General features: G+C 32.4%; 1 protein-coding gene across 1 annotated transcript in view; it reads right to left on the bottom strand.

Annotated features, from left to right (window-relative positions):
* LOC139527812 (uncharacterized) overlaps positions 1–15,467 on the bottom strand; it is a 40,181-nt gene that overhangs the window by 4,748 nt on the left and 19,966 nt on the right. The window contains exons 4-8 of the mRNA XM_071323494.1: positions 10,224–10,278; positions 4,562–4,702; positions 2,359–2,519; positions 902–1,003; positions 126–271 (exon numbers count right to left, since the gene is read on the bottom strand). Of these exons, the coding sequence (XP_071179595.1) occupies positions 126–271; positions 902–1,003; positions 2,359–2,519; positions 4,562–4,702; positions 10,224–10,278 (605 nt within the window). The remainder of the gene's footprint in view (positions 1–125; positions 272–901; positions 1,004–2,358; positions 2,520–4,561; positions 4,703–10,223; positions 10,279–15,467) is intronic.

Here is a 15,467-nt window from a genome sequence, read left to right as displayed (position 1 = left end):
TGGGGCATAAAAAGTTGTTTCAATGTTTCACAGCAGTAATACTTTCACACTTTATCAAATATGAACAATATGTATTAGCCATGTTAAAATGAACAATATGTAGTGTAGTGGCAAGTTGTTTATACCTGTCTTTTTCTAATTTGTCTTCAACAATTTCAGCAATTTGATCACAATCTTTCTCCAGGGAGTTGAGTGTAGTCTGAATTGTCTGGTTAATTGTCTTTTCAATATCCTTGCATACTTCTTCTATCTGATTGGCACATCTACTACCCTAACAAACAATAAAGTACAATAACTAACCAAGATGTTTATAAAAGACCAGGATGTTGACACAGAGATATGTCTCATCTATATGTAACTTTGATAATTATTTAAATAATCTGAATGGCAACACTTAACAATATTATTAGTTTTGTTTTTATTTTATTACTATAGACAGGAATTTCTCTTTATTCAATTCAAGTTTTTATTAATTATAATTAATTACATTTACTGTATACATTTTTTAACTTAGAAATACTAGTAAGTTGACAACTCTGAAGATAACTATCATTTATTATTAGTTTTCAAAAGAATTAAATTAAATATCCATGGAATTAAGTGGATGGTCAAGTATTCTTTTAGTGTCAACTCTGATGCAGCTTGGTAGTATGATGGGAAGAAATAAGAAAATGACATCATGAACCTCTAGCAAAATCGAAAAAAAAATTGTAGGTTTATCAATTAATTCACAAAGGAGCCTTTAGGGTTGGTTTTGCAAGGCTCTAGCATTCTTTGCATTTTAGCCTTAGTTGTATATGGTTGAATATCAAAGGCAACAATGCAAAGTAATTATAATGTGCCTCATTTCAATGTAACCAAAATCAAAATTGTGTGAAAACGCATTTTACATGCAACATACCTTTGAATTCATATTTGGAACATAAATTGTTGGCATGTCAAATCCTGTTCTGTTTAATCCAGGTCTTTTACACAACTCTTGGACAATCTGCATCATTACTCTCTGTAAATACACGATATTTTATGACAACTTAAAACATTTCAATTTCGTTGATTTATCTCCCTTTTCCAGTCATTATTAGGTTTTTGAGAAATCAGATTTTCTTGCCTTTATGAAACAAGAGTGCACACGTTGAAATGTCTCGTCTTCTTTACTAATCATTAATTTTATGTTGATAGTCCTAAATATAAAGCTTTATTACAACTGTCACGTAAACTTTACAATAACCAAGAAAACTAAACATTGACCAATGAACCATGCAAATGAGGTCAAGGTCAGATGAACCATGCCAGGCAGGCATGAACAGCAAACAATTCTTCTATACAACAAATATAGTTTATCTATTGCATGCCTATAGTTTAAGAAACAAACCAAAACACTAAAAACTTAACACTGAGGAATGCATTATGAAAATGAGGTCAAATAAAACCTTGGGACTGACATGTAGATCATAAAATATTTCCATACACCAAATATAGTTGACCTATTGCATATAGTATTAGAAAAAAAAAAAACAACTCAAAAACTTAACTCTGACCACTGAACCATGAAAATGAGGTCAAGGTCAGATGACACCTGCCAGTTGGACATGTACACCTCACAGTCCTTCCATACACTGAATATACTAGACTTATTGCTTATAGTATCGGAGATATGGACTTAACCACCAAAACTTGTTCACTGATCCATGAAATGAGGTAGAGGTCACGTGAAAACTGTCTGACGGGCATGAAGACCATGCAAGGTACGCACATACCAAATATAGTTATCCTATTATTTATAAGACAGAATTTAAAATTACAAAAATCTTAACTTTTTTTTTCAAGTAGTCACTGAACCATGAAAATGAGGTCAAGGTCATTGGACATGTGACTGACGGAAAGTTCATAACATAAGGCATCCATATACAAAGTATGAAGCATCCAGGTCTTTCACCTTCTAAAATATGAAGCTTTTAATAAGTTAACTAACGCCGCCACTGGATCACTATTTCTATGTCGAACTTTCTGCAACAAATGTCACAGGCTATTCAAAAAAATAATATTTCAAGACTTTTAGCCCTTTCCACTCAAGTAGATTTCTTCCGACATTGATGAAACTGATGAATAAATCAATTATCTTGGTTCATCTCCCTTTGCACTCATCAAGTGAATTTGGAAGACACAAATACTAAAATATAAATCAAATGATATAGGATATTTATTGGACAAAACAAACAAATGTGCAAGGATTTCTTTTACTAGGTTTATAAACGTTGCACTTAATTTCTTATCAGGAACCCCCTAATTGTGCAAGTTTCATAGTATTTGTGAATTTTGGTCCATGACAATTTTCTACTGAATTACACATTAACTAACCTGCCTATCACTTTCATGTCCAGCCTCATCAGCTTTACTGAGATAAAACCTAATCCTATCAGCATGTTTATGGTTCAGTTCTTCCACTAAGTTGAGAGTCCTCTTACATAAAGCCTGGCCAATAGGGTCAAAGAACACAAATATCAAATCAGCTAAGTCACCTGAAAGAGAAAATTTAATAATGTTGAAAGACCTATAAAAAATCTGAAAAACACCTTTTTTTTTCTTTTTTTTTACCTTTGTTTGAATCTAAATTCAAAAACAACATACATATTAGGCCACGGTTTTTTTATTTGTTGGTTTACGGATCCGCCGACCCGATTTTGCCGATTTTCAGAATAAAAATAAAATTGACTTTTCATGCTTTTTTATTCCCGCCGACCCTTATAAATGCATTATCCCTGAAAAATAATTAAAATTTTCCTTTATTATGAAATGAAATGCATTAATCATTAACAAAGTTGATAACACTTTCTGTTGTGAAAAATAAAACTTCCAATTGATGTTTCTAAAAATAGACAAATCAATTATAACTGACCTTGAAATGTCTTTTGCGCAAATAAATTTTGCGGAACGAAACCTGTTTTTAAAACCAATTACAAAATAAGTTCGTTTCCCTTATTTGTCATCAGTCCGTAAGATGCATCATCTCAGAGAAATAGACTTGTCCAAATGTGGACAGGTGGAATACATCAATTAAAGTACTGAATATTAACAAATCATTTGAAATTTTCTTGTTTCATAGATAACAAAAAATATCGATCATTGGGATAAAAACCGGATTGCATGACAACTGATTAACCCGATATTGTCGTTTTTCCAGTGGACGAGTCTATTACGTTTTTCGACACGTGTGTTGAAACTTATTTTTGTACGACGTTTTTATATTTTTTTTCTTTATCAGTTTTTGTGCTTGAAGATCATTATTCACCAAGTTTTCTGAGAGCTACGCGAATCTGTTTTTCTTGTTTGTGAAATAACGATTTAATTTCGTCTTTGTCCGTGCAACCCCCCTTTTTTACAGGAAATTATTAAACGATGTCATGCGATGTTCATGATCACTAATCAATAATATTTCATCGAACTTAATGTTAAGAAATGATGACAAAACAGCATATAAGATAAACATTTTGTTAGTAAGGTGAAATATATATTTATTTTGCATATTTTTTCTGTTTTGAAAGATATTTTTTTTCTTTTTTTTTTTCCGACCGACCGACCCGACTTTTTTATGCGAAAAATCCATATTAAAACCAACAAATTAAAAAAACGTGGCCTTACCTATCAACACTTTATAAAGGTTTTATCCTCAAAATATGACAAAAACATCAAGTCAATGCACCCACCATTAGGTGAAGGTACAGGATCATATAATGTCCAATAAATCAAGATAGGCCAATGTTAATACAACTACATACCAAATATCATTGATTTATCAAAAGTGGTTCCATTAAAATGACCTAGTCACAAACTTTAACAAATTACTGGCAGGGTGGACAGAAACCTCTTATTCAAGTCTTGCTCTTTGATCTATCAGGCAGATGCATGTCTGTTATGATATTTTTTCATCATAAAGATTAAATAGCTATTTTCAATAAATTGGTCTGAAAATTCAAAAATTAGTCTCTTAAAAAAACCAAGACAGTACATTTTTTTTCAATTGTCAAATATTTAGGAATATACTGTGTGTACATTTCAAAATGCTGCTTTTAAATTAAATTATACATCTATGCAACAGCTGCCTGTGAAATAATTAACCTAGCTACCAATCAAACACCACCTGGGGGAGGATTACAAATGGTAAATACATTTCTTAAATCCAGAACTTAAATATTCAACTGGTGTGGAAATTTAAAAAAAATACTGCCAACATTTTTGTGTTTAAAACCAACTGCTGTTCACACTTAAATGATCAGAAACAGGAACTAGGTGTCTGACAGATACACAAGTCACACATGTATAGATTGATTAATGTGTGCTGCAGACTTAATTATAAATATGGAGTCATCCTGTATAGTAACATTGGAGAAATATGGGACGGACATTTCTAAGTCCATTCCTGTCTTCTTATTAATGATAAAAAAACAACGAAAATATTTGTTGGACGAACTGACAGACACACTACCAAGGCGATTAGAATGTGTGTAAAATATTTTCTTGAACTATTCACTTAAAACATAATATTTATATTATTATATATTACCAAGCCAGAGGATAGACTTGTTGACATCAAATGGATATTTCATGTCTCCATCTACAAGCCCTGGTGTATCTACAAATGTCACTAAGCTGAATTTCTTCTGTTTTGACGTGGATATTTCTGTTGTGAGGTAGTCTGTCACACCTGAAAGTAAATAGGGTAGATTGTCATGCGGTATATATTTCGTTATTTCTTATATGATTTGTATATCTACACTTACTTTGATGAGTCTGTAAGAAATTTTATTGTTTGCACTTTGATATGCCATTTTGCTCAAACTACTTTTCTAACTATGTAATCTATGCCATTTTCAACGTTATAAATGTATGCACAATACAAAGGAAAAGAATCCTTGGATTCAAGAAAGTTGAAATTTGCTGAAGAACAAGAATGTGTCCCCAGTACACGAATGCCCCACTCGCACTATCATTTTCTATGTTCAGTGGACTGTGAAATTGGGGTAAACCCTCCAATTTGGCATTAAGATTGAAATAAACAAGTAATTTCCCCATAGGCGACAATGGTAGCCTTTTTCGAGATACAGACTTTAGAAAGTTGATTTTCTTAACGAAACCTTGCTAGAATCAAAGAAAAATTATTAGGACAGTATTTTTTGGTCCAAAAAATATAGGTTCGCGTTGCTTTTCTAAGCGTATTTTGTACTTATCTCCCATGCCTATCAATTTTGCCCTTAAAATACGTGTCTTGTCCTAGCGTTAAAAAGTCATCTCAGTGCCTTTAGGGCTACGGAATAATTTTTATTTTGCCTTTTGTATAAAGCAGAGTGCACGAAGTCTCTAATAATAAAAAAATAACGGGCGCACATATCGACCAATCAGGATTAGCCATACTCTTAATTCTGAATACCATGTTATGCTCATAAAATGGCTGCGCCCATAAAATCTAATGGTGTATTGTAACCTATAAAATTAAAAAGATCATATCATAGGGAACATGTATACTAAGTTTGAAGTCGATTGGACTTCAACTTCATCAAAAACTACCTTGACCAAAAACTTTAACCTGTAGCGGGACAGACGGACAAACGAACGGAAAGACGGACCAATGAACAGACGGACGAACGGACGCACAGACCAGAAAACATAATGCCCCTCTACTATCGTAGGTGGGGCATAAAAAGAAAGAAGACTGACCAAAAACTTTAACCTGAAGCGGGACAGACGGACGAACGAACGGACGGACGGACAGAAGGACGAACAAACAGACGGACGAACGGACGCACAGACCAGAAAACATAATGCCCCTCTACTGTCGTAGGTGGGGCATAAAAAGAAAGAAGAATGTGTCCCAAGGACACAAATATCCCCCTTTAGAGCTTTGTAATTTCCCAAGATAAAAAGGGGCATGATTCCAAAACAGTAAATGAATCACAACCCAAATTGGAGCTCTGTCTGTGTGATGTGGTTCTAAGCAGTGTGCATGAGTTTACTAAAAATTTGAAAATGACGACCTTAAGTTGGTGCCAAAAAGTAATTTGGGACAGACAGACAACTAAACACCTTAATGCCCCCTTTGCTGGAGCATTAAAAACCCACACGTTTCCCTTGATAATTATAAGATGAACCCTATTATTTTCATAGATTATTGAGTCTTGAACTAGACTACTGACTAGCAACTTCACACAAAAGCACAGTTCTGGTGAGGGTCAAAACTTTTTGACCACCCAAATTTTGCAAAAGACCTGACACATAGGAATAATAGCGAGAACTTCAAGCACCAGTCCAGGGGGAAAAAGATTCCAATGCAAGTTTGTGCACAAATAGCCCAATAAAACATAATAGCTTATACTATAATACATTGGCCTTAAAAATAGACAGGCTAATTAACACTCATTTTAGGGGAACAAACTTTCCAATTAACCAAACTGGTGACTCATTCAACTTTGTCAAGTTCAATTTTATATATAATTTTAAAACTAAAATAGATCTACTGACTTTAGGACCTTGCTAATCTTAAACAAATTAGGCTATGCAAGAACTCCTTTCCAAGTGGTTACAGGATGTAGTGACTGTTGAGCAGCAAATCAGAAAACTCAGTAAAGAAAGGTCAGAAAAACCATGAGAAATTCAAACCAATTTGTACATTTCTATCTACATGTACATTGTACATACATACTTAGATCTTTAAGTTTCACACTCCCACCTCAATCAGTGTAATAAAACAATTTTATTCCCTAATAAGACATGTAAAATGCTCTATTAATACAGTCATTCATCACTTATTTTTTTACAATGACATTCGTAGGACTATTCAAGGGTAAAATACAAACAAGTACCATACTTCTAACTTTAACTACAAGGTAACTGTCTAACTAGGTGAGATTTTCTTTCTAACATATGACTCTATTGATTATCTTGAATTACAATTATGAATATATGTGTATGTTTCCACATATATCAATATAAATCTACAAATAAAATATTTGCATATACAAAGTGAAATGTATTAGAAGAACAATACAACATATGCCAAGATGAATAAATGTAAGTACAATCTCTTCAGTGTCCTCTTTGTTTAACGTCTTGTCACAGTTGGTTGTGAAGTGGAATGTTAGAGATCCATTCAGAAGTCTGGTTTGAAGTGGCGAGATCACAGCTGACATGGGTTGTAACTACAGCCCTTCATTTGGCAGCTCTCAGTTATAAACAAGAGATAGCTGTCCAAAGGAAGAGCGGTAGTCAGTTGATCTTCTTAACAACCATTCTTACAATCTCTTCTACTCATCTTTCAACAGTCATTATTTTCCTTCATACTTGTTTTTTTCTTTCCATCATTTACTTCTCTGTACTGCTTTATCATGATGGTCACCTGGCCTCCACTAGGTTCACCTCCAGTACCATGGCCAGTGTCACTTATATGAATATTGTTATAAAAATAGACAAGTGCAGGTGTGTTTGAACATTGCAAACATTTGACAAATATCATTTTCCTCAATTAACATTTAAAAAAAAATGTTGAATGTTATAAATAAGTCCTACATGAATCTTCATGTTTTTCTGCATAATATGCAGTTCTAAATATTCCACTTCTGTAGGTAAAAACTGGCAGCACTCAAGAAATATCATCAATTTTGCAGTTTATCATCAATTTTCAGCAAGAAAAATGACAATCTAAATAGAATGGAATGTTTCAAAGTAGATTAGGTTAGCACTTAGAGCCTCTTGTTCTTGAACTGTTACACAAGTGAACAACTCTTGTTGCAAGTGCATGAATGTCAAATAAATTTCTTTACAGTACTTGTGAGATGTTGCTGTTTTAGATGATATATTTTGTATCTTTTTTGGGGCTAAAAACTCCTAGATATAGATTCTCTTATTTTTGCATAATTAACAAGATAGCTTTTCTTGTTTTTGCATTATTTATACAGTACATGTACTTATCAATGTTAATCTTAAGGATGCAAAAATTGTAAAAATGCAATCAGCTTTAATCCTTTTGATTGGTTTGAAGATTCATGCACTGTTACCAAAGCAGCAGCTTGATGAAAAATTATCAGAGAACAAATTCATATGCAGGTGTGGAGTATTTCATCTTTGGCAAAGTCAGCTAAAGAAGGAAAATATAAATCAATGTTTTTACCTGAACACATGTTTGTACATTTTAAACTGATATGCTGTATCTTGGAACATGCATAGTAATACTATCTTACAATGATCACAATATTTATTTGCATTGCACCAAGATTAAGAGATATATAATGCACTAGGAGTCTGAATATATCAAGAAGAAGATGTGAAGGATATAATTGCCAATGAGACAACTCTCCACCAAAAGACTTATTGTTGTAAGTATTTTTCTATTTACACATACATGTACGTGCATCTCCAGTATATGAAAGAACAGTATGGGTTGATTAGAGGTGAACATTACAAAATGTAGTGTAAGATTTATGGAGAAAGTATGGACTTATCTTATTTTCAAGATTTAAAACCAAAAAAATAAGGACAATCAAATTAATTTGAACTGACTAGGGAAGATAGTGATAAAAATGTACATGAAGCGAGTTATTAAAGTAATTTTTTTTTAATATCTGTGATATTTAATAAACAGCAAATCTCGACTCCTTTATTTCTAAAATCAAAATTACAATCCGAAATCTTGAGACCAATCTTTGAATAAAGGTTAACCTCTTCTTTAAATCCTGCAGTAGTTAATCTGGTATCCTTCTATGTTGTCTTTCAACATGACAGGACAGCTCTTCATCAGGCAGCTTGTGTCAATTAAACCAGGCTACCCAGTGATGAGCTGACTGTTATGTCAATATCTCCTCCGTCTTCAAAGTTCTCGCCCAAATTCGTCACCTGAAATCTGCCATTCTTTTTTTTCTTTTCTTCATGAATTAAACTAAAGTTCTTCTTATATATTCCTTTTAAATACTTGTACATGCTACCATACTACTGCTACTGTCAGCAGTAGCTGAGCTGTTACAATGAGTTATCAATATCTCTAGACCACTGAACAAACATGATAAAATAGCCACATCATACAGGACCAAGTCGTACTTATAACTGACGACAGTGGCTGTGTTTAGTATAATACCTTGATACATGTGTAATCATCCTTAAGCTGAACTGATCTATATCCAGTTTTAAGTGTGAATCACTATGACTCAAAACCTCAATATTGATCCTAAAACAATGTCATTCTTACTTCAGCCAGCATGTATAATAATATAATGGAATGCATAAAACCCACAACATTTTATTTTATACTCATTTTTGAAAGGTCTGCACTAAAATCTATTCCCCCCCTTTTTTTAATGAACTTAAAGAGAAAAAAACTTTAATACATAAACTGTTTTACAAATAATAACTGATTCATTAACTTTTTGAAAATATCTTTGCAGCCATATTAACATACAACAAGACTCGTTCAATATTAATCCTATTTTTTCATCCTGTAATATATCAAATGTCTACTACTAAAGACCCCACAAGGAAGTCTATGTAAATAGGTGCCTAACCACATTTAACCCACATTAGATTTAAGCAGGAAATAGTCACTCCTGTAGACCTTTGATTGGCTTCTTTATATTACCTTACTAGACAATAGCCAATTTATAGTGAATTTATTATTTATTAACAGTTTCACAAGTGATTTCCTTGCTACTAAAAACATGTACACCTCAAAAATTTCCTCTGTCTGCATAACTTAACCATATTAAATGGTTATTAACAATTTCTTTTTATATGATAAATCAAGCTACATATAGATCTGCATCAATGCAAATGCATAATTGTTGTCTTAAAAATTCATGATATCATCTTTAGAATCTTTCTACACCTCTCACCCATCAAAAGCAAGTATATAACTTAACTATACAAAATTCCTCAATGATGATGACAAATGTTTGTATTCCTTTTGTCATTTCCCTTTTTCTTTCATTACAAGATTTGAACGAAGAAACCTCAGAAAAATGACTATGAAATCCGAGTTTAATTTTTGGTAGGCAGGAGTGGACTGTCTGAGGTTTTCAAATGAAATGACAAAATCTGCCTGAACTATAGTGAAATTATATTCTTACAGACTCTTTACTTTTATAGACGGTTTCTGATATTCCAAAAAAAAACCTTCAAACCTACTAGCACAATTCCATAAAGTGCAGCTCTTTCTATTTTATTTTTTCACTTTCTACTACACTTACCTTCAATTTGTCTTAGAGGTTCAAAATGTGGGTACAAATGTAGCGTGGCATTTCCCTGCAAAGACAAAAATATATAGATTAATAATTCAGCTTTTATTTAGATCCATGTCTTGAGTACTTATATTTTATAAATTTCAACCATTGCTAGAGGGGCAATCAAAATATGCAATGTCACTGATGAATAAAATGTACAGTGTATAACACTGACTTTTTATTGTTATTTCTAAGAAATATGTTAACAAAAATATACATTGCTATTTCTAAGAAATATATGTTTACAAAAATATATGAAAATGTTGTATCCAAGAATATAAAATAGAACATGTTCCAAGAATATAAAATAGAACATGTCACAATTTTGTCAACCTTTATTCTTCCTTCAAAGCATATTCTATAATGTTTATAATTTTGTTTACTTTCTTCCACACATGTATGAGCTTACTTTTTAAGTGGGGGGTATTAATTAAGACCTAGATTATTTTTTATATTAACATGCATTTGTTTGGCTCCAGTCATGTAAACAATAACTAATTAGAAATGTTTTCCAATGAAAAAAAAAAATCCACACAAGGATATAAGATGTGAAATAAACAATAATGACCCAGACAGAAACCTGACAACAGACTTCAACAACCAACAATTGTTTACTACATGTAAATAGTCATTAGTCTAGTTATTTTTTTGTGTGGAAATTTTACAAAGACCACAAAAGATCATCTATCAAAACCCTCTTGTGTTTTAATGTTTCAACTGACCAGTTTCAAGTTCCAACATCCATATGAAAGCCATGGGAGCATGGAAGCTTGTTTATGGTAATACCGTATAATCAAGTCGTAGATTAAACTAACTGCACTTTGCACTTGCTACGCATATATACAAAGTACATTATCTAAATCAATTTGTTTACATATACATCAAAGAATGTACACACCTTAGATCAACAGGTGCAAAAAAAAAACAGGTATGTTCACAATATTTAGCCAAACAACAATGTAATGTAAAATATTCAATGTTGAATATCTGGCATATTCCTAATCAATATTGCGAGACTTTTTATAATATGATTAAATTGGCTGGAAACCTATCGATAGAGCAGTATTGTCTACAACTTTTCACATAATACAAGTCACAAAAGATAGTGTGCAAGTTAACATGTACAGTTCACTTCTTTGTTATATCAAGTGTCCTGTAAATGGGACAGACAGGGTGAACGACCTTTTAAATGTTACCAATAATAAAAATATTAATTTTCCCGGTTCATCATAACTAATAACATGAACTTTTCCATTGGCCTGCCATTATTTAAAACAAAATTGCATGATTTTTTTTTAAATTTACTTGTATGTGCAAAATATCAAACTGCTTACTTTGTTTATCTTTCCAGTTTAATTTCTTTATTTAATCATTTTAAGTTGTGGCTATACATGCCTCATGGACATATAGACAGAAAGAAAAGGCAATACATATAAATTTTTATTCAATTATTGTTTTCCAAACATTCAAGACCCATGCACCTATTTCCTAAATCCCTTCAAGTTCAGTTGCCCATTATCTTGACATTAAAAAACACAGTCAACTTCACTATGTTTATGAATGGAGATAAGGAAGTACATAAGGTCAAATTATTGGTCCTTCTTTAATGTTAATAGAATTGAGAATGGAAATGGGGAATGTGTCAAAGAGACAACAACCCGACTATAGAAAAAACAACAGCAGAAGGTCACTAACAGGTCTTCAATGTAGCGAGACATCCCCGCACCCGGAGGCGTCCTTCAGCTGGCCCCTAAACAAATATATACTAGTTCAGTGATAATGAACGCCATAAACTGTTTGTACTAAACAGACCCATAAACCTACTGAACAATGGACCTGATAATGTAAACTTATCTTTGTGTTCTAGATAAAATATTCCAATAAAATTATTATGCATTCTTTGTTGATTATATTTTTTTATCATCTTTGATATAAGTCCTGATTATTTGTTTTACTTACCCTGTACAACTTCTGAAAGGGTCAAGTGTCCCCCTCACTGAGTTTTTGCCTAGTTAGGTCATAATGCATTATTTTAGGTCCCTATTCTTAAAAAGACGTACCTTATTATTCTACACAAACCCTTGACGATCACAGCAATATCATCCTCTATTATAATCAAATAATCCTAGAGAATTTGTGGAGTCATTTGAGTGTTTAACATTAAAATTTTCAAAACAAAATGGTAGAACCCTTTTTTATTTATTGCTCAGAAACAGGGAGAGGCCAGAGAACACCAATTCAATAATCAAATTTTTCACTTTTTCTTTGCTTTTTGTCAGTCAGTGGAGCAGTATTTTATCTCAGATCAAAATTTTATCACAAATCAACAATTCATCATACATCCCTCTTTCTGTTAAAGCTACATACATTACTAATAAAAAAAACAACAATTCCTTTGTCCAACAGATAATTATACAATTATAGGTAATAAAGAACACATATGGTCTGCAAATAGAACAGCAAAAATCTTGTACACCTGATGTACATTTAGAACGGAAGGCATGGAGTAAAATATGACATTGGCATGTTGGGCGGTACACAGATAAAAAGTCTTAAAGACTACTTAACCTAAACCATTGAAATAGACAGAAATAACTATTGATTCAAGTCCAAAATAAGATAATTAAACTGTCAAAAACTACAAAATATGCCTTCAGACTAGAGCTGAAAATAAAACCCTAGTTCCAGACATCTACATACACAATCCAGACAACTGGCAAATACCACATTTTACTCTTGCCAAACCGTAAATCTTAACAAGTCAATCACAAGTATCTAAAATATGCAATCAAAGCCTGTTATTACTGATTGTTATGTTCTAATGTTAAGACCTGACTACCTTTAGAACTAATGAGTAATTTATGTAATGAATTATTATATCTGTCTGTCAAAAATACACGAAATTACCTGTTGACCTACTGGTACACTGACACATAAATACATCCTATGTAATTTGAGGGCATAATGAATATCAAGTTTAATTCTTGCAACATTTAAATTTGAAAAGCATGTTTAATAAAACATGCTTCTTTACCTGGTTTATTAGAGTTAATCAGTTACATTTACAGAACACAAATCAAAGTGGTTATGTAATAATAAGTTATACGATAATCTAGAAGTGCAAACTCTAATTTCATTCAAGGTGATCTATAATTGACAGTTAGAAGGGTTTTCTTCTTAATTTATTTATTATTTAGTTTTTTTTTTTGTTTTTTTGTTGTTTTTTTTAAATATATTAGGAACTGATGATATCAGAACTATTTTGCATTTGCTAGTAAAGTTATCTTTCTTCTAATGAAAAAAAATCAAAGAGCAGAATGCTCCGAGGGATACGATTGCCACAGTTTTCATTGACACATGTATAGCAGTTCTGCCAAATTTTCATTAAGCAAATGCGTGAGATTTGGTCAAAATTGAAAAGATCAAAGAGGAAAAAAATAGATCCAAGGACACTGCCGCAAAAAAGCATGAACATGCGTGAGTGTCAAGCATTTTTGGCCGGCAACCCTGGTATAGCTGGATAGTATTATTTTCAAAACTAATTCAACTGCACATGCAAAATGTAATAATCTGAATAGTCACTCAACTTTAAAAATAGCCAATCCCGGTATGAGCCATGTGCTTATTGTGTTTTATCGAATTATAGTTATCCCGTACCATTGTAAACTCGTACCACTAAAAAAAAGCTTGTACCAATGCAAACTCGTACCACTGCTAACACTTACCAACTTATTTAAATGCATTTAAATGGTGTTAAATGATGAATATACATGATATACGTTACTTTCACTCAATACCTCTTAAGTCTGTAAAATGTATATAATTTGAAAGTACAATGACCAATTTGTAGCTAATGTTCCTTGTCTATAGGATAGAAAATACTGTGGCAGATGTAGATAATTAACGTATTAACAGTTTCACCCGAAAATATTAATTTTTCATTAATAATTAAATCTTTGCAGTTAGGCAAAATGATTGCCAAAATTATTTTTACTGTCTATAAATAACAATGAAATGTAACTGATTCCTGTTAAGGGGTCCGGAATTTTCCCGTCAAAAAAGCACATGGCTTTCAACAATTGTAAACATGGCATTCAATTTGCGATCATGGATTACAGCTTTAATAGACAATAGACAATATTTTTAATTAACTTTTAATTAACTTAAATATATATTCAATTTAAGGTACAGTTAAAGCAATGTTTTAACTTTCTTCTGGATTATGTTCTACAGTGGTGGATCTAGAACTTTTCCTAAGGGGGGCCCGCTGACTGACCTAAGAGGGGGCCGCTCCAGTCATGCTTCAATGATTCCCTTTATAATCAACCAAATTTTTCCCACGAAAAGGGGGGGCGCCTCCCTTGATCCGCCTATCTTCTAGTTTGAAAGATCAGTTTAAACAGTAATGCTTAAAAACATTCTTTATTTTTGTCTAAATTTTCATTAAAATCCTGTATAAAATTCAAGTTATTCAACTTTAATTTTATTAAGTTTACAAACAAAAACCCATAAAACATCATATTTTTTAATATATTTTTCTGAATGGTACGACTTCCCAGTGGTACAAGTTAACTTTTTGGGTACGAATGGCGAGGTACGAGTTAACTTGCTTCCGTATCTTATCACCGTAATTCTAGGAGGAACCCTAAACTGGACCCCTGTTGTGTTCACTTATCGCTACACTGACCTTTAGTGCGAAGCTATATATAGAACGGCGGACCAGTTTAGGAGGAACCCCATTTCTTACTCTTTAAATATTGAAGTTCCTTTGGGTCAGAGGACATGACTCCTTTCCGTACACACTCCTCTGTTTAAATTGAGATCGTTCTTAATATAATACGACGTTTATCGGCATTAACGAGTTAATTTTTCTTGACGAATATTTCCGGAGGAAGGGAGACAACTCGAAACGATAATATGGAAGACTCCATTTCGGCTGAAGGGGTGTTATAGGTTATTTTTCCGATGAAGCATTTATTTTAATTCAAATTATGCATATGATTTAAAATTATGCAACAACAATAACCCTCAATAGCAGACAGACATAGAAAGAATCCCATGAGTTTCAAATTAATCAATGAAGTGGGGATTCACTCAATCTGATACCCCTTGAAATCAGGAAAACTATACGCATGCTCATTAATATATAAACAAACCGCGACTTGCGATTTGGAACAAGAACGTTTATTAAATGATATGATGAATGGTTCT

This window comes from Mytilus edulis, chromosome 6 (genome assembly GCF_963676685.1).
Source record: "Mytilus edulis chromosome 6, xbMytEdul2.2, whole genome shotgun sequence".
Taxonomy (NCBI): domain Eukaryota; kingdom Metazoa; phylum Mollusca; class Bivalvia; order Mytilida; family Mytilidae; genus Mytilus; species Mytilus edulis.
The sequence above is the reverse complement of the archived record's forward strand: the minus strand, read 5'-3'. Positions and strand labels throughout refer to the sequence as shown.